Genomic DNA, 20366 nt, shown 5'->3' with positions numbered 1-20366 from the left:
GTTGTAAACTTAACGTCGTTATTTATATCTTAAGGGGGGGGGAAATCCCACTGTATCCTATTTATTTCAAAAAATGAATGAGACGTTGATTTCCTGCTAAAGAAGGGGATTTTGCTGGGGTGCTGTTATAAATCAAGTTGACACGACCAGCATGACAGCAGAGCTTGGTGTGGGTCTGCGTGTGCGTGCTTGCGCTGGAAAAAAAGTTTGCTCAACTTTTCCCTTTCCCTTTCTCTCTGCCCACTCTCCAGCTACGGCGAATTCGCCCTTCCGCTGGGGACCAGCCGCGAAGTCTCTGCGGCTCTTTCCTGAGGGGTTGGGGGTGCTGGGGAGGCAGGGGGAGCCTGTCTCTTTAAGGCAGGTCCCTGCGGGGTGTTGGGCTGGAGAGTGAAGGAAGTGACGGGGCGACTGCATGAAAACGAGCAAAAAGGGGACAAGAAACGGGAGAAGGAAGGGGAGCTGGGGAGGGGGGAGGAGAGCCAGCAGCAGTCGCTGCCGCTGAGCCCGAGCCGGAGCCCAAGGAGAGGGCATCCCCCAGCAGCACCCCTGGCAGTCGGACTCGGAAGCAGCGCCGCAGGAGTTCCCAGGGGGCGGATCTCCTTCGCCCAGCCAGCCGCTGAATCCCAGCCCGTTCTGTGTCCGGGGGAGGGAGGGAGGGAGGGCAGGCAGGCAGGCAACGGCTCGGGGCACGGCCAGGGAGCGGGGGCTTCAGGCCAGCGGGGAGAGGAGGGGTCTTTTCTCCCCGGGGGAAGAGGCGACCGTCGAGCAGGAGCCTTCCCCACCTCTGGAAGGAAAGTTACCAACTTTGGAAAAGTTTTTGTTTGTTGGGGGGGGGAGTCTTTCTCCGAAGGGGGAGCTGCGGGAAGGGGGATCAGGGCTCCGGCTGGGGGTCCCTCTTAGAAGGCGCCTGGATTAGCCTTCGCCTGCCCCCTCCCCACTTGGCTGCCGGGGGATGCTCTGGCAGGGAGGCGGCGGCGGCGGCGGGCTGCGCCTCTTCTTCCCCTTCGTGGCGGGAGTGCTGCTGCTCTTGCGACAGGCGCTGCCGGGCGCGGGCGCGGTGTCGGGGTCGCCGTCGGAGCTGCGGGTCCGCGTCCGGCTCCCCGATGGGCAGGTGACGGAGGAGAGCCTGCAGGCGGACAGCGGGGCGGACTGCGTCACCCTGGAGCTGCGCAAGGGCGACGGGACCCTCATCACCCTCACGGCCGATTTCAAACAGGTGCGGGGGCGCGATCGGGAGCTCAGGGAGAGAGGGCGCAGAACATGTGTTTTGGGGGCGCTGGGGGTGCCTGGACCTTTTCCCCCGCCCATGTACGAGAATAAATAGGGGCTCTATGGAAAGGTGTGGGGGGGTTCTCTAAGGCAAGAGGATGAACGGGAAGCAAGCTGGAAAGGATAGGGTTAACACACTCTCACTCACTCTCTCACTCACTCACTCCAGTAGCCCAAGAAATGTACCCTTGGGTTTGGCATTTCTTAATTTTTTAATCCCACCCTTCCTCCAATAAGCTGAGGACAGAGTGCATGTTGTGTGCCTCTCCACCCTTTTATCTTCAGAACAGCCCTCTGAGGTAGCTCAGCCTGAAAAAGAGTGCCTTGCTCACAGTCACCCAGAGAGCTTCATGGGCCCCTGTAGTGATCTGAACTGGTGTCTCCCTGAGCTATAAGTCTGACCTTCTATCCACTAAACTTGAGTTAGGATGAGAGTTTTAAAAAGGTGGCTGGAAGGTTTAATCTCCAGGGTAAAGGAGGAGTTTAGGGAAAGGGGCCTAACCCTCAACTCAGAAGCTGCCTAACAGGCGGCCTGTGCTTCTGCGTCACCAGGGGTGTAGTCGTCCAGGGTCTCGGGAGTCTTAGACCCCTTACTTTTTTGGGAGCAGTGTCCCCTCAGGTCCCCTATGTCTCCAACATCCTATGAGCCAACAGCATGAAAAGGAAGTGTGTTAGCCACTGAGAAGAATCTTCTGACATGCTTCCTTGCCCTTTCCTGCTGATTGGAGTCAATCATAGAGAAAGGTGATGAGTCAGCCACTGAGAAGACTCTTCTCAGTAGCTAACACACTCCCCTTTCATGCCAATTGGCTCCTAGGGACCTCTGTAGTTGTGGGACAAGGCAATAAAAAAGGTAGAGAAGCAGAAAGCAGTACTGAAACCTGGTCAGATTATTCCGTAATCTTAGAGGGTTGTATAATCTTAGAAGGGGGCGTGGCTGTGAGTATCATGTAGGGACCCTGCACTTCTGAATGTGCTGCTACGTTACTGTGTGTCTCCCCTTCTCTGTACCAGTTGCTGAAAATCACAAGTGGGGAGAGAGTGCTCTTGCGGTTGCGTTTGGGTCCTGCTTGCCTGCTTCCGACTGGGGGATCTGTTGGTTGGCCACAGTATGCGAGAATGGACGACTGGATGAGATGGGCCTTTGGCCTGATCCACCAGCAAGTCTCTTCTTGTGGTGTTGTGCTCTCTTATGTCTTAATCCTGAGCAAGAGTGCAGAGGATTGCAGCCTGGGGACTGCTTCAAAGACTGTGTGTGCATTGCACAGCTTTGATTTGTCCTGAAATGCCACAGGGAGAACATTCACATCTGCTCACATCGTTGCAGTCTTTGGGTTTGTGTTTTTTAAAAAATGGAGTCAGCTCATTTGTGAGCAGACATCAAAGGCAAGTTCAGACACTGCACACACACACAAAAAGATGGACACATCCCTGAAGTCCCCCCCCCGTGACGTAGCCCCCTCACCCTGCCAAAAGGGAGGGCACTAGGGTTGTAGCAATTGACCTGACTAGCTTGGGAATGTATCTCTGCAGTTGACCTCACACTTTACATTCTCAGTGTGAATATGTCCTGAGAGCTGTCAGGACAAATCACATGGAGAAGTAGCTTTTGGAATGTCTGAATGATGCCCCTTCCTAACAAGAGAAAGCTAAAGTGTTTGAAGCATTATAGCTTCAGGGGGTGAAAATAAGATGATTATGTGGGGATCTGACAGAGCAGTGATAAGGAACCTGTGGCCCCCCAGAGGGTGCTAGACTACGTTGCCCATCATCTCTGATCATGTTGGAGATGATAGGAGTTGAGTCCCATCAACATCTGGGGGCCACCGGTTCCTTACCTCTCTGATAGACTTTCAGTGTTGTGGCGCTGGTGTTTCTTCTCACCCTCTCATAACTTTCAACTCAGGGTCACTCAATTAAATGCAATTGCTTGGCAGGAGATTCAGGGCAGAGAAAAGACAGTACCTTCACACAATGCATTGTTAACTGGTGAAACTCATTGCCACAAGATGCTTTTGAAAGGAGGATAGACGCAATAAGAGAAGGGCTGTAGATCAGTGGTAGAGTGCATGCTTTGCATCCAAAAGGGCCTAGGTTCTACCTCCAGCAGCTCCAGGTAGGGATTTTTTTAAAAAATTACTTAACAAAATTTATATACCACTTGGTTGTAAAGACCTCTAAGTGGTTTACCAAAAAAATTAAAATGGTCAATAAAACAGTTAAAAACAAGTTGTTTTTAACATATTTAAAACAATTAAAACAGCTACTGACTAAAAAGATTAAAAGAGATCAACATCTGTGTGTTTGGATAGGCTTGCCTAAACAGAAAGTTTCTAAGCCGGCGGCCAAAGGAATACAACGAAAGCACCTGGCTGATGCGGGATTCCTTGAGGCAGTTGTAGAGCTTGGAAAAGTTACTTTTTTGAGCTACAGTTCCCATCAGCCCAATCCAGTGGCCATGCTGGCTGGGGCTGATGGGAGTTGTAGTTCAAAAAAGTAACTTTGCCAATCTCTGTTTTCAGGCCATCCGCAGTTAGAAAGAAAAAGCAGGACTACCAAGGCTCTTGGTCTGGTCCACCAAGCTTCTTCTGAGGTTAACTGGGCTGCTGTGGGAAGGAATGAAGCGGCTGTGTGTGCACCCTTGCACAGAGCTCTTTCGGACAGCTTGAAAATGAAGAGCGACCCTTAGGGAAAGACTCCTGCAGAGGGGATCGCCGCATGGCCGCTGTGCCACTGCTCCAAACAACTGGGCCTCTTGTGCTGCTGGTGTAGGAGGAAAGGAGCACCTTCTTAGGCCCCAGCGTTATTCCTTCCTTATTCAGTAGCTCTCCAGTCCTCAACTGGCCTCTGGCTGGGATATAGTCCCTGGTGTATTTTGCATGGCCTGCATTACTCACTGGGTTGGAGCAGATCAAAGAGACTCCAGCCTGGGAACTCTGGACCCTGGTATCTTCTCATGGGGGGGGGGGAGCCTGCAGGCTGGCTGGGTAGGAGGGAGTGTTTTGAGAGGATCTTTAACTGTGGTTTCTGGAATGGGGCTTGCATATGTGAAGGGGGTGGGAGGGAGGGACTCTGTGCAGGCTTCCACAAATCCACACATCTGCTACCTCGGGGTGGGGACCACTGTTCAGGGCTCTGTGCAAAAGCCCTCTCTTTCCCCAGCTCCGGAGAGGGGAGGAAGACAGGAGAATCTCTCCTATCGCTCTGGTTTTGGAGCAGGCAAACTCTTGCTCCAGAGTCCGGTGCCCAAGTTTTCTGACAGGGGAGAGTCCGGAGGGGAAACCCAAATTAGGACTAGCAAGTAAAGTCAGGCAAGAGTGTGTAGGCACGTCCCATCCCCACCCACCCCAAACTCCATGTCCAGTTTCTAATGGGCTCTGTGTAAGACTTGTGCCAGGGGAATGGGGAATCTACTGCTCCTCTAGCTGTTTCTGGACTGCACCTCCCAGCATCCCGGACCGTAAGCTATGCTGACTGGGGCGGATAGGATCTGGAGGTCAGCAACATCAGGAGAGCCATCATTCCTGCCTCGCACAGAGCTAATTAGGAACCAGACTTGGAACTGAGGGTGGAAGTAGGGGTGTAGTCATCTAGGGTTGAGGGGGATTGTAGACCCATCACTTTTTTGGGCGCAGGGTCCCATCCAGGTCCCTAGGTATGAGCCCAGCAGCATGAAAAGTGAGTGTGTTAGCCACTGAGAAGAGTGCTTGTCCTTTCATGCTGACTGGAGCCAACCAGAGTGAAAGGAGGTAACTCAGCCACTGAGAAGACTCTTCTCAGTGGCTAACACACAGCCTCCACTTTCCTGCTGACTGACTCCTAAGGACATCTGTTGTAGTGGAATGTGGACTCATGAGATAGCAAGGAGAACAAGGGAGACAAGGGAAAGGGAGTGTGGCTGTGAGGGGTGTGGCAAGATTATCATGAAGGGACCCTGCACTCCTGAATTTGCCACTACACTACTGGGTGGAGTGGGGCTGTGAAGTGAAAGCGAGGGCAGGAAACTCTGTGTGGAAGGTGGAGCAAGAGATAATGGCCTCCATGACAACCATGGGGCTGTCTCAAGTTGCTACTGGCCCGACGCATTTATCAGGACATACTCTTGATTTGATCTTCGCCACTGGTCATGGAGATGGTGATCTGAGGGTGGGGTATTTTTCATCTACTCCATTGTCATGGACAGATCACCGCTTGCTGAGCTTTAGACTCATGGCAACCCTTTCCCTCTGCAGAGGTGGGGGACCTATTAAGTTGGTCCGCTCCCGGAGGCTTATGGATCCTGTTGCTTTCCAGAGCGCTCTGGGAGTTTTTCCAGCTGATAGCACTGGCGCTCCTGTCGAGGCCATGGTCGATCTGTGGAATGCGGAGATGACCCGGGCCATTGACATGATCGCTCCCACGCGCCCCCTTCGGTGCAGAACTCAAACAGCACCGTGGTATACCGATTATCTGGATCCGTTTCAATCCGGTTTTAGGTCCGGTTTTGGCACTGAAACAGCCTTGGTCGCCCTGTATGATGACCTTTGTCGGGAGAGGGACAGGGGGAGTGTGACTCTGTTGATTCTCCTTGATCTCTCAGCGGCGTTTGATACCATCGACCATGGTATCCTTCTGGGGAGGCTCGCGGAGTTGGGAGTTGGGGGCACTGCTTGGCAGTGGCTCTGCTCCTACTTAGCGGATCGTCGCCAGAAGGTAGTGCTTGGGGAACATTGCTCGACACCCTGGACTCTCCATTGTGGAGTCCCTCAGGGGTCGGTCTTGTCCTCCATGCTTTTCAACATCTACATGCAGCCTCTGGGTGCGGTCATCAGGAGTTTTGGAGTGCGTTGCCATCAGTACGCTGATGACACGCAGCTCTACTTCTCCTTTTCACCTTCCACAGGTGAGACTGTTGATGTGCTGAACCGTTGCCTGACCGCGATAATAGACTGGATGAGAGCTAATAAACTGAAACTCAATCCAGACAAGACTGAGACACTGTTGGTGAGCTCTTTCCCTGCTCAGATGGTGAATGCTTATCCTGTTCTAGATGGGGTTACACTCCCCTTGAAGGAACAGGTTCGTAGTTTGGGGGTCCTTTTTGACCCTTCCTTGTCGCTCGAGGCTCAAGTGGCCTCGGTGGCACGGAATGCGTTTTACCACCTGCGCTTAGTAGCCCAACTATGCCCCTATCTGGACAGTGATGATCTTGCCTCGGTTGTTCACGCTCTGGTAACTTCTAGACTGGATTACTGTAACGCGCTCTACGTAGGGCTGCCCTTGAAGACTGTTCGGAAACTTCAGCTAGTGCAAAATGCGGCAGCCAGGCTGTTGACGAGGACCAATCGGTCTGCGCATATAACACCTGTCCTGGCTCGCTTGCACTGGCTACCTATTTGTTTCCGAGCTAGATTCAAGGTGCTGGTGTTGACCTATAAAGCCTTACACGGTGTGGGACCGCAATACCTTGTGGAACGCCTCTCCCGCTATGAACCTACCCGTTCACTTCGTTCAGTATCTAAGGCCCTCCTCCGGGTACCAACTCACCAGGATGCCCGGAGGACTGTTACTAGATCTAGGGCCTTTTCTGTGGTGGCCCCCGAATTATGGAACAGCTTACCGGAGGAAATACGCCTGGCGCCTACGGTTCTTTCTTTTAGGCGCCAGGTTAAGACCTGGCTATACTCCCAGGCATTTTAATGTTTAATGCTTTATGTTTAATGTTTTTAGTTTAATGTGTTCCTTTGTTACTGATTTTATTCTATATTGTATTTTAATCTCGTTTTGTACACCGCCCAGAGAGCTATTAGCTATGGGCGGTCTAGAAATGAAAATAAATAAATAAATAAATAAATAAATAAGAGAGAAGGAGGCTAGAGTGCAGGTAGAGGCGAACTCCTGACGGATGTAGTCATTCTTTGGTGAGTGCTTCCACTAAGTTGTATGTAAAAGCGGTTAGGGCGGCAAAAAAGTCATATTTTGCTGCCACCATTAGATCATCTCTTTGCCGCCCAGTGGAGCTTTTTAGGGTGGTACGAGGGCTTTTACATTCTGGCCCTCCTGATACTAAGGAAACATCGGAAGCTCGCTGCAACGAATTTGCGGAGCACTTCCAGGATAAGATTGCTTGCATCCGTCGGGACTTAGACTCTGATGTTATGACAGATGACTCCATTGAAGTGTCCAGAGCGCGGTCTTGTCCTTCATTGTTGGATGAGTTTCAGTTGGTGCAGCTCGAGGAAGTGGACAAGGTGCTTGGAATGGTGCGGGCGACCACATCTGCCCTTGATCCTTGCCCATCTTGGCTGGTGAAGGCCAGCAGGGCTGTAACCACAGGCTGGGCCAAAGAGGTGATAAATGCCTCCTTGAGAGAGGGAGTAGTCCCTGGTAGTCTCAAGGAGGCAGTAGTGAGACCTCTTCTAAAGAAACCTTCTTTGGACCCAGATATTTTGAACAACTATAGACCGGTGGCGAATGTCCCTTTTTTGGGCAAGGTCCTGGAGCGGGTGGTCGCCGGCCAGCTCCAGGCGCTCTTGGATGAAACCGATTATCTAGATCCATTTCAATCTGGTTTTAGGCCTGGTTTTGGCACTGAAACAGCCTTGGTCGCCCTGTATGATGACCTTTGTCGGGAGAGGGACAGGGGGAGTGTGACCCTGTTGATTCTCCTTGATCTCTCAGCGGCGTTTGATACCATCAACCATGGTATCCTTCTGGGGAGGCTCGCGGAGTTGGGAGTTGGGGGCACTGCTTGGCAGTGGCTCTGCTCCTACTTAGCGGATCATCGCCAGAAGGTAGTGCTTGGGGAACATTGCTCGACACCCTGGACTCTCCATTGTGGAGTCCCTCAGGGGTCGGTCTTGTCCCCCATGCTCTTTAACATCTACATGCAGCCTCTGGGTGCGGTCATCAGGAGTTTTGGAGTGCGTTGCCATCAGTATGCTGATGACACGCAACTCTACTTCTCCTTTTCACCTTCTTCAGGTGAGGCTGTTGATGTGCTGAACCGTTGCCTGACCGCGATAATGGACTGGATGAGAGCTAATAAACTGAAACTTAATCCAGACAAGACTGAGACACTGTTGGTGAGCTCTTTACCTGCCCAGATGGTGGATGTTCATCCTAGATGGGGTTACACTCCCCTTGAAGGAACAGGTTCGTAGCTTGGGGGTCCTTTTTGACCCTTCCTTGTCGCTTGAGGCTCAAGTGGCCTCGGTGGCACGGAATGAGTTTTACCATCTTCGCTTAGTAGCCCAACTACGCCCCTATCTGGACAGTTACGATCTCGCCTCAGTTGTTCACGCTCTGGTAACCTCTAGACTGGAGTACTGTAATGCGCTCTACGTAGGGCTGCCCTTGAAGACCGTTCGGAAACTTCAGCTAGTGCAAAATGCGGCAGCCAGGTTGTTAACGAGGACCCGCTGGTCTGCGCATATAACACCTGTCCTGGCCCACCTGCACTGGCTGCCTATTTGTTTCCGAGCCAGATTCAAGGTGCTGGTTTTGACCTATAAAGCCTTACACGGTGTGGGACCACAATACCTTGTGGAACGCCTCTCCCGCTATGAACCTACCCGTTCACTTCGTTCAATATCCAAGGCCCTCCTCCGGGTACCAACTCATCAGGATGCCCGGAGGATTGTTATTAGATCTAGGGCCTTTTCTGTGGTGGCCCCCAAACTGTGGAACAGCCTACCTGTGGAGATATGCCTGGCGCCTTCGGTACTTTCTTTTAGGCGCCAGGTTAAGACCTGGCTATACTCCCAGGCATTTTAATGTTCAATGTGTTTCATTTAATTTTTTTTTTAACTTGTTGCTGATTTTATTGTAATTTTATTGTAATATTGTATTTTAATCTTGTTTTGTTCACCGCCCAGAGAGCTATTCACTATGGGCGGTTTAAAAATGAAATAAATAAATAAATAATAAAATAAAATAATATGTTGCCCCATGATGTAAGATGGGCTAGACCCAGTGGTAGATGGTGGCTCCATGTCAGTGGGACAGTGGAATCCATTCCGGGTTTTAGTCAGGGGTTTCAAGGAGATCTCCAAGGTGCTGAAGCCTATTCCCAAAACAGGTGCAGCACTATGGAAAGCTCCCTGAAAGTTCAGACTAAAACCCAGAGTGGATTCCACTGCCCTGCTGACATGGTGCCACCAGCCACCCCTGGCTAGACCCAGTCACGTGCCTTCCATGTATTTTGATTTTCAACACCCATCATCCCTGACCATTGGTGGTGCTGGCTGGGGCTGATAAGAGTTGGAGTCAAGCAACATTTGGAGGCCATCAGGTATGGGAAGTCTGACAAAAGAGGGCATTGTGCCTCAAGGGTGATAACACTGAAATGGTGTTCCTTAGTGGTGATTTTCAAACCGTGTTCCTAGGAACACTGGTGCTCCTTCCAGGATTACTAGCAGAACTGCCTCAGTGAGGAGACCAGTAACGGTGCATGAACTATCTTCTCTGGCAATACAGAACAGCAGGGGAGTGTTGGACATATTGCACAGCTGTTGGACAAGTATAGGAAAGTTTGTCATGCCAAGGAGGGCCAGGATCTCTTCTCAATCATTACAGAGTGCAGGACACGGAATAACGGGCTCAAGCTCCAGAAAGTCAGATTTTGGCTTCCTAACTGTTAGAGCAGTACAACAGTGGAACCAATAACCTGGGGAGGTGGTGGGCTCTCCAACCCTGGAAGCTTTCAAGAGACAGCTGGAGAGCCACCTGTCGGGTATACTTTACTTGGATTCCTGCACTGAGCAGGAGGTTGACCTTGATGGCCTTATAGGCCCCTTCCAACTCTATGATTTATGATTCTCAGTTTACCCAGGCGAATGATGAAGTGGTGAACTTCAGCACCAGTTCAGCAGCCAGCAGGGACCATTTCCCCCCAAAATGTAGCATTGTTCTGGAGCCAATTGGACTTTGGACAATACTTCTTCCTGTGATACAAAAAAACAACAACAACACATGGCAGCCACTGGGAGTCTTGGGAACATCAAAGTCACCAGGACCCTTTGGGAGGAAGGACAGAGATAGGTAGACATGTAGATAGATAGATAGGTAGACAGGCAGGCAGCAGGAGAGGGAAATGAGATAGGAAGGAGTGGAGTCCATGAAATTTTTCACAATTCCTATCCCTGCCCCACAGGGACTCCAAATTTGAAGCTTTCATCCTTAGGTGAGATACCCAACAGCTTTGACTAGCACCTTGCAGAAACTGTGTGTGTACCTGAAAGCATGCCCCAGAATCCTCTGTAATGCGCAGAGTTTCCACGGCATGCATGCAGAGACTCCACAGGAGAGAGGTTGACATGGGAAAGTTAGAAACAGGAAACTGCCAAAAGCTGAGTCAGAGCATTGGACCCTCTTGCTCAGGGTTGCCTTTGCCTACCTGGTACCCTCCAGATATTTTTATGGGCTACAGCTCCCATCAGCCCCAAGTGAAGGCTGGTCTGCACTGACTGGCGACGGGTGTCAGGTGAGTTTTCCCACCCTTGCCTGAGATGCTGAGGATTGCACATGTGACCTTTTCCACGCAAAGCACCAAATGACACTCCTTCTGAAAATTAGCTGCTATGTATAGTCATCTTGCTCACCTTAGTCTAAACTGACTAACGACTGAAAGATCAGCCAATTTTGGTTCTTTCGGTTTCTCATTTTTCCAGTCTTACATTCAGTTCTCAACATCTCTGCAGCAATTTGTTGTTGTTGTTTTTAAAAAAATCCTCATGGAAATTCGCCAGCATTTTAGGGCGAATTTCTCCTAACAAACACATTTTTTTGTAGGCAGTTTTGACTCATGTGCCCATTTTTGTAAGCCGTTTCTCATCATACAATGCGTTTTTGCATGTTATTTTTAATCATATATTCATTTTGCGCACTTTCCCCTAACACATGCATTTCAAACTTCGGTTCGTTGGAGAACTGCATTGCAAAATTCAAATAAGTGCGAATTTCGAAGGATGGCTGAGTTTTGGTTCTCATATTGTTCTGGAAAGTGCAAATTTGATCGGCTGGGCTTGAAATGCAAACTGAATTGAAATTTGCACCTATCCCTAAAACTCACTGACAGTTTTTGGAACCTGTGACCTTCTGCGTTCAATGCATGTGTTCCACCCCTAAACTACAGCCCTTCTCTGTAAGCAGAAAATCTGAAAAGCACAGTGGTGGGTGGGGAGCGAGGGTTGTATGTTCCTGGTTATCAACTTAACACTGTTTTCCTGGCCTCCTCAGTCTGCAAGTTCAGTAGGCACTCCTTTATCAGCTGAAGTCCTTGGAGCAAACAATCTTCCAGCGTCCTCACATGAGAGAGATTGTGGCAATCACAGTGTTCTGCGGCATTGACTCGCCTTGCCTTCAAAGAGTGCAGGACGGAATGATGAGACTGGCAGGAGGCTCTTGTTGGTTAAGAGAAGGATTGGCTTTAGTGAAGCCCAACGCCATCCAAAGGGCTGCCAAAGGTTATAATAATCATCCAAGCGCTGATGATGTCACAGAAAGGAAGATTGCCTACCATGGGGAAGATTGCTAAGTAAAGGGCAGGCACAGGGAACAAAGGTCGCCCTGGGGAAGTATTATATCGTCCCTAGGAACTTTGGTTTTGCATCAAAGCCAAGCTATACCCTCCTCTTTAGAACACTAGTCAAAATTGCAGCACTTGATGCGGCAGAGTCCTCCAAATGTTGTACTGCTGCTGTTCAATGACAGAGGCCATGTTTTGCGTTCCAGATTCAGTCCCTGGTATCTCCGTTGAAAGGATCTCTGGTAGCAAGGCTAGGAAAGGCCTCCACCTAGGCAAAATGGATTGATGGCCAGTGCTGTGGGTCTGCCACAGGGCAGGGGAAGTCAACACGGTGCCCTCGAGATGTGGTTGGCCTCCAATTCCCATCAGCCCAGCCAGCATGGCCAGTGGTCAAGGATGATGGGAGTTGTAGTCCAACATCCAGAGGGCATCACAGTGGCTGCCCCTGCTGTAGGAACATATGGGAAACTGCAGGGAGTGGTACTGGATGCAGAATTTAACTTCCTCAAAATATGGGCTTTCTTTTCAAAAAAGCAAGTTCCTAGCCCTTGTGGTTGTGAATACACTGTAAAATGTGTGAATAGTGCTTGGTGAACTCAGAAACCAGAGGGTTGGCTGAAAGATTCCCTGTTCATTCAGTGCCCCGGGGCATTTATTCGTTACATTTTTACTCTGCCAGGTTGCTCAGAGCGATATACACACTCTTCTGCCCTGTTGCATCCTCACAAAAATCCTCTGAGGTAGATTAGGCTGAGGTCTCCCCCCATCCTAGTCTCACTCTTGACTACTGCAAGTATCCTGGCTCTTTCCACTAGCAAAAGCAGAATAAATTACACAAAGGAGGAAAAATTGCAGGTGAACGGTGGAAAATAAGAGAAATCCTGTATATTTGTTCAATTTGCACCGAATGATGCAGGTTGCAGAATCCACCTTTCGATGTCGCAACCTTTGGATTACCTTGGTCCAGAATGTGGATGTATCTGTTTGTAAGCTCAGTGTATATATATGGTGAAAGATTTCAGCACTGGTCATTTCCAAATTGTGCACTACAAGGAAGTAATAACATTGAAAAGCCAAAGTGCCACACAGAGAGAGAGGTATTTCTGCATGCTGGACTGTTCTGGCATCCACACAGCCTCCATGGGGCGGGAGGGTTAACTCTTCCCCATCTTTGCATTGGGTATGATCACAGCATTCTGGCCAGTTTCTGGAGACAGAAAGAGACGTATGTGCTCTTTCTTTGGATTCTTTCCAAGAATGTGGGGCCACGTGCATTGACGTTAACCAGCAAGGCCCTTCGCCTGTCCTTAAGCAAGAGGGCATGCTGAGAATTAATTAACACGGCTTAGTTACCCCGTGACCATTAAGAGATCTTTTAATATTCACTCTTGCTTTGCAGTGTTCACATAAGTGGGTGGACTGTGGGATTCTGGTACAAAGCAACATGAGAGAAGTGGGTCAGCCCACCCTCGCTCTACATAACTCCTTTGTGTCCATTCTAGATGTAAGCTCCTTGAGCGGGGGATGTATATTGAGATTGTAGACCCCTTGGGGCTGAGACCTGGCCACCCTTTCTTTGTAGAGTACCATACACAATACATTTGTACAATTGTACATGAATAGTGCAGTGTTATTGGTGGTGGTTACAAGTGAGACCTGAATGCTGCTATTCTCCATTCTGTTATCATTTCACACATGCCCTTTCAACATTCAGCTAGCCATCTGTGGCCACTGAGCAGGGAAGAGCCATAGTTCAGTGGGCAGAGCAACCGCTTTGCATGCAGAAAGTCCCAGGTTCAATCCCTGGCATCTCCGGGTAGGGCTGAGAATATCCACTGTCTGAAACCCTGGAGAGCCGCTGCCGGTCTGTGCAGGCAGTCCTGCGCCAGATGGACCAATGGCCTGACTCAGTGTAAGGCAGCTTCCTTCGTTCCTTTGAGTATGCTCAGTCCTCACTGGGCTGTCCCCCTCTCCTTTTAGAGCTTTTTCTTGTACTCCTGCAAACCTTGGATCAGCACTCGGAGAATGAGTTTGCTATTGGAATAGACTGGGATTAGTGCAGACTTCAGAGATCTAATTTATAGCTGTGCCTGTAAGTCTTGCCAACGCATCCACAAGGACTCTGGTCTTTTTCTCTTGGAAAAGCAGATCTCTCCCCCGTTCTGTATCATAACCTCCCTTTTGAAACTCCCGCTGGTTTCACAATCTGTTTGCCATGAGGCTTTGGCAGTCTGCTGGTTATGAAGCACATGCAAACCTAAAGCCACACTGGGCATATGGTACTCATTAGGTGGTCCTCTGGTCCGTGGCCATTGCCTCCGTTTATCAAGGGTTAAAATCTGCAAGCCATGCACCCCTGACCCTTTACGCCTTTCTCTCCCCCATGCCCACCCATGCCTCTGATCCATTAACTCACTTTAGGCCCTCCTATAGAAGAGCGAGCCCTTGGATCTACTTAACACTTAACTTCTTAAGCCCTTAACACTTAACTTCTGTTGCTATTAAAGTCAACTAGCCAAGAAGGTGATGGGGGGTGTTGTTGCTTAGCAGTGAGGTGGAGTGGCGTGGTCTTCAGTGAGGTAGCACGTGCTCCAATAAGCTGCTTAATTCTGAGGGAGTTTTCCTCTGTGTGTTTGGTTGCAAGGCTCCCTGCTCTGTACAAGGCCTGAACTAAGGAAGGCAAAACCTTTCTGTTCCTTGCTCCTCAAATTATATGCTGTGGTTTCCCATGTTATCAGGACTTTTCTCTCTGGATTCCATCTGTGTTATTTAAGTGACTTTGCTAACAGCCCTTGCCTTGAAGTCTGTAAGAAGGTATTAAACCACATACACCAAGCCCTGCTCTTAGAGTCCTTCTGCAAGAAGCAAGGAAGTCTAGCATTTCCAGATGTTCCTAGTTCCTTCCATCTCTCCCTCCCTCCCTCCTTTCCATACACAAAGAATTCCACAGTGCTGATGCTATCATTCCTAAGTCCTCTTTGGATTGGATCTGGCGAACCTGAGTGCTGCTGACAGATATTGGGAATGGTTGGAGGACGTGACTGAACACTGGAGGATATCCAGAGAGGTCCTGCAGGGGTGTGGGATGGGTGAGCATCAGCAAGATGACATTCTAACTTTTGGAAGCATTGAGTCCGACACTGAATGCCATGGATGGGGAACCCTTTTCAGCCTGGGGGCCACATTCCCTTCTGGGCAATGTCCTGAGGGCCACATTCCAGTGGCAGGCAGGGTCCAGGGCCAAAGCAGGCAGAGCAACGAATGTAAATTTTCACCTCTGTGCTGTAGGTTAGTTTCTACAGCCACTTGCACCCCCTTCTCTATCTCTCTACTTGCACGCCATACAGTTAAGCAGGAGGTATTGTCAGAGGGCAAGGACATGTTCCAAGCAAAAGCACTCTTGGCGTGCAAAGCAGGACAGCGAGGGGCATGGCCGGTGGACACAGAGGATTCTGAGGGCCAGGTAGCAAGGCCTGAAGGGCCTGAGATTCCCCATCATGAGATTCTAGATGCCACCTGAATGATTGAGATGCTGGTGCTTCTGACACTCTGCTGCATTGGTTGGCAGCTGCTGCCCCATGAGCGGAATCCAGCCCATGGCTGGTTTCCAGTTGGCTTTTGCGTCATCGCCTGTGGGTTTTCTTGGCAAGTGGGTGTGCGACGTGGAGATGGGGAAACCTTCCCGTGTACCCTAAAGGTGGTATTTATGCTTTTGCCATTGCTGTGCAACAGCCTAGCCCAGTCAGTGTAAATCTCACATGGGTTTTGAAATTGCACTTTGCTCTCTTTTTTTTAACGTGGGCGGGAGGAGCATTCAGCCTTGCTGCATCTGGTTTCGAGAACTAGAAAGCGAAAGAATTTCTGCAGTCCCTTTGGCCTTCCGCTATTCTTGACCTCCATTTACATTGTGTTGGCGTGTAACTCTTCCTTCATCCCAGAGGAGAGAGAGGTGCAATCCGAGCATCTGGAAGTGAGGGGCTGCGTCTGGAGCACTGTTTAAAATTCCTAGTTGCTGGGTTAGAAGCCGAGGCACCTTTGCAGGATAAAAGCTGCTGTGTCCTGGCCTGAGCTTAATGCTTATCATTTGTGTAGCAATTCGGGATGTTCATAGCATGTCACGTCGGCTGTCCCAATATTCCTTACAACATCCTTGTGAATTTATCAAGTTCTCTTTATCCCCATATTTTAGACGGAGGTGAGGCGGAGGGCGGGGGAGAGGTTTGTTATAAAGATGATCAAGGTGCTATAGCTGAAACACTTTGAGGGCAACTATAAGACTAAAGTGATGCTTTTCTGACTTTTAAAGCCTTTAATATGGGGAAGATAATTTTTTTTCCAGCTTGAGGACCACATTGCCTTCTGGGCAATCTTCCAGGGGCCACATCCCAATGGCGGGCAGGGCAAGAGGCACGAGTTGGTGGAACAATTAATATAAACTTTACCTTTATACAGTAGACTAGTCTCTACACGTACCTCTATCTTCAATCCAGGCAGGCAAGAGGTTTTGTCAGAGTTAAGGTCACTTTCCAGCCAGGGAAAAACATTTGAGGAGGGTGAAAAGGAGAACCGGTGAGGGGTGCGGCCTGGAAAGAGGGGGTGTGGCCTAGGGAGAGTTCCAAAGGCTAGACGGAGAGAGGGGGGCCTGGATGGTACCTTAAGGCAAGATGGAGAACCTGTGTCCCTCTAGATATTGCAGGACTATAGCTCCCCACCGTCCCTGACCACTATCCATGCTGGCTGGCTCCGATGGGCTTTAGGAGCAGGGCTGGCACCAGGCATAACTGAGCAGTTGGGCACCAGCCTACCCTGCAACACTGTAGCCCAACACCCCCCTCCCATACAGGTGGCATGAGGCTAATAAGCCCACCCACACACTCCACCTACCGCTCCTGTCATATGAATGACATGCACGCATAGCGTACATGCCTGCCATCACCCAAGATGGCGGCGTCAGTGTCAGTTCCTTAGGAAAGCCCCCACTGCCATCTTGGGTGATGGCAGACATGCACACACAGTGCACACTGTATTCTCACTGATGGGAGAATAGCACTGTCTGTATTGGGGGGGTGCCTGGGAGCTCGCTGTCTATGATCCACGGCAGGGTTGGGTTGCAGGACCTGATGCTGCTGTGGATGAAGGGATAAGAGTGCCACCTTCCCACCCTAAGGAGGGGCCCTTCAGGGGCCCTTGGCCAGGGCCCAACCTGGCCACCCTCTGGCACCGACCCTGATTAGGAATCCAGCATCTGGAGGGCCGCAGGTTCCCCATGCCTGCCTTAAAGGGTACCTGCTCTGAAGTGAACATATCTGTATGCTGAGATCCTCTTTGTGCCATGGGAAGGCCTGTAGCTCCCCAGGTGGGAAAGAAGCAATTTGGAACACACAGCAGGGTGGTCTGGAAATTCAAGGCAGGCTCTCTGCAGAAATAACTCGGTGACGTTAAACATTAGCGAATTTATCACACGGTTATTAAAGTATATATTTCCTGCAGGCTGAATCTGAGGGCAGGCAGGGGCACCATTTGGTGGAATATGGCTTTTGTTATCCTGCGGTGCAGCCGTGCAGATCGACGCAGGGTTGCCATTTAATGAATCACATATTTTTAAGGGACAATGGTTTTCCAGTTGGAATATTTGGAGTTCCAATGAACCTGAAACCAGAAGAGGATGTTGCTGACTGGGGGAGGAGATGTCTGGGGCAGGGGTGATATCCTGATCCTATAAGGCTGTGACTATAAGGTGCTTGTGTTGGAACCCTTAATATTTTGTTTCTTAGTACAATGTTTCTGGGTTGTATCCCATGCTAGTCCTACTTAGAGTCAGGGGTGTAGTTGTCCAGAGTCTTGGGGGGGTCTTAGACCCTTTACTTTTTCGGGAGCAGGGTCCCAGCAGGGTTCCTATGTCTCTAGTGTCCTATCAGCTAATCAGCATGAAAGGGGAATAAATTAGCCACTGAGAAGAATCTTCTAACTTTCTTCCTTGTCCTTTCCTGCTTATTATTATTATTATTATTATTATTATTATTATTATTATTATTATTATTTGATTTATATCCTGCCCTTCCTCCCAGCAGGAGCCCAGGGCGGCAAACAAAAGCTCATTGATGCCAATCAGAGTGAAAGGAGGTGAGTCAGCCACTGAGAAGACTCTTCTGAGTAGCTAATACTCTCCCCCTTCATGTTTATTGGCTCCTAGGGACGCCTGTTGTGGTGGGGCAAGGCATTAACAAGGATCTCATTTTCAACCCAGCAGCAAAAGAAAGAAAGGGAAGGAGGGTATGGCTGTGACTATCATGAAGGGACCCTGCACTTCTGAATTTGCCACTACATTACTGCTTAGAGTAGACCCATTGATGTTAGTGGGCACGACTAACTTGAGTTCATTCATTTCAATGGGTCTCCTCTGAGTAGGACTGAGTTGGCTACAACCCTCTGTGTGGGTGTGTCCCATTCAGGGAACGATCATAATTCAATGACAGAGCACGTACTTCATGTGGATAAGGCCCTAGGTTCAATTCCTGGTATTTCCAGGTTTGTTTGTTTTTGTGTTTTTAAAAGACGAGATGGGACCAGGCAATGCGCGCCCCCTCCGGTGTAGAGCTCATACCGCTCCGTGGTATACTCCGGAGCTGAGAGCGATGAAACAAGAGAGGAGGAGGCTGGAGTGTAGATGGAGGAAAACTCCCAGTGGATACAACTATGCTTTGGTAAGTGCCACCAATAAGTTGTATACAAAAGCGGTAAGGACAGCAAAGAAGCTCTATTTTGCTGCCTCTATTAGATCATCTTTATGCCGCCCAGCGGAGCTTTTTAAAGTCGTGCGAGGGCTCTTACACTCTGGCCTCCACGATACTATGGAAACATCTGAGACCCGCTGCAACGAAATTGCTGGACACTTTCAAGTTAAGATCGCATGTATCCGCAGGGACCTTGACTCTGATGTTGTGACAGATGAATCCATTGAAGTGTCCGGAGCACGGCCTTGTCCTTCTTTATTGGATGAGTTTCAGTTGGTGCAGCTCGAGGAAGTGGACAAGGTGCTTGGAATGGTTCGGGCAACCACATCTGTTCTGGATCCTTGCCCATCTTGGCTAGTGAAAGCTAGCAGGGCTGGGACCACCGGTTGGGCCAAGGAAGTGGTTAACGCCTCCTTGAGGGAGGGAGTAGTCCCTGGTAGTCTCAAGGAGGCAGTAGTGAGACCTCTTTTAAAGAAACCCTCCTTGGACCCAGATAATCTGAATAACTATAGACCGGTGGCGAATGTCCCTTTTTTGGGCAAGGTTTTGGAGCGGGTGGTTGCCAGCCAACTCCAGGCGCTCTTGGATGAAACTGATTATCTAGATCCGTTTCAATCCGGTTTCAGGCCCGGTTTTGGCACCGAAACAGCCTTGGTCGCCCTGTATGATGACCTTTGTCGGGAGAGGGACAGGGGGAGTGTGACTCTGTTGATTCTCCTTGATCTCTCAGCGGCGTTTGATACCATCGACCATGGTATCCTTCTGGGGAGACTCGCAGAGTTGGGTGTCGGGGGCACTGCTTGGCAGTGGCTCCGCTCCTACTTCGCGGATCGTCGCCAGAAGGTAGTGCTTGGGGAACATCACTCGACACCATGGACTCTCCATTGTGGAGTCCCCCAGGGATCGGTCTTGTCCCCCATGCTTTTCAACATCTACATGCAGACGCTGGGTGCGGTCATCAGGAGTTTTGGAGTGCGTTGCCATCAGTACGCTGATGACACGCAGCTCTATTTCTCCTTTTCATCTTCCTCAGGTGAGTCTGTTGATGTGCTGAACCGTTGCCTGACCGCGATAATGGACTGGATGAGAGCTAATAAACTGAGACTCAATCCAGACAAGACCGAGACATTGTTGGTGAACGCCTTCCCTGCTCAGATGGTGGATGCTTACCCTGTTCTGGATGGGGTTACACTCCCCCTGAAAGAACAGGTACGTAGTTTGGGGGTTCTTCTCGACTCTTCCTTGTCTCTCGAGGCCCAAGTGGCCTCGGTGGCACGGAATGCATTTTACCATCTTCGTCTGGTAGCCCAACTACGCCCCTATCTGGACAGGGACGAGCTCGCCTCCATTGTCCATGCTCTGGTAACTTCAAGATTGGATTACTGTAATGCGCTCTACGTAGGGCTGCCCTTGAAGACAGTTCGGAAGCTTCAGCTGGTGCAGAACGCAGCTGCCAGATTATTGACGAGGACCAGTCGGTCTTCGCATATAACACCTGTCCTGGCGCGTCTGCACTGGCTTCCTATTTGCTTCCGGGCGAGATTCAAGGTGCTGGTTTTGACCTATAAAGCCTTACACGGCGTGGGACCTCAATACCTTGTGGAACGCCTCTCTCGTTATGAACCTACCCGTTCACTTCGTTCAGAATCTAAGGCCCTCCTCCGGGTACCAACCCATCGGGAAGCCCGGAGGGTGGTTACGAGATCTAGGGCCTTTTCTGTGGTGGCCCCTGAGTTGTGGAACAGCCTCCCCGAAGAGGTACGCCTGGCCTCCATCTTTTCGGCGCCAGGTAAAGACCTTTTTATGCTCCCAGGCATTTTAATCTTCTTAACTTTTTTAATCTTTTAATCTGTATT

General features: G+C 50.1%; 1 protein-coding gene across 1 annotated transcript in view; it reads left to right on the top strand.

Moving 5' to 3' along the window:
* The first annotated feature begins 683 nt into the window (after positions 1–683).
* The window catches only part of OAF (out at first homolog), a 36487-nt gene continuing 16804 nt past the window's right edge, over positions 684–20366 (top strand). Inside the window, exon 1 of the mRNA XM_061592784.1 lies at positions 684–1216. Within this exon, the coding sequence (XP_061448768.1) occupies positions 953–1216 (264 nt within the window). The 5' untranslated portion in view covers positions 684–952. The remainder of the gene's footprint in view (positions 1217–20366) is intronic.

The sequence above is a fragment of the Rhineura floridana genome, chromosome 12 (assembly GCF_030035675.1).
Source record: "Rhineura floridana isolate rRhiFlo1 chromosome 12, rRhiFlo1.hap2, whole genome shotgun sequence".
NCBI lineage: Eukaryota > Metazoa > Chordata > Lepidosauria > Squamata > Rhineuridae > Rhineura > Rhineura floridana.
The sequence above is the reverse complement of the archived record's forward strand: the minus strand, read 5'-3'. Positions and strand labels throughout refer to the sequence as shown.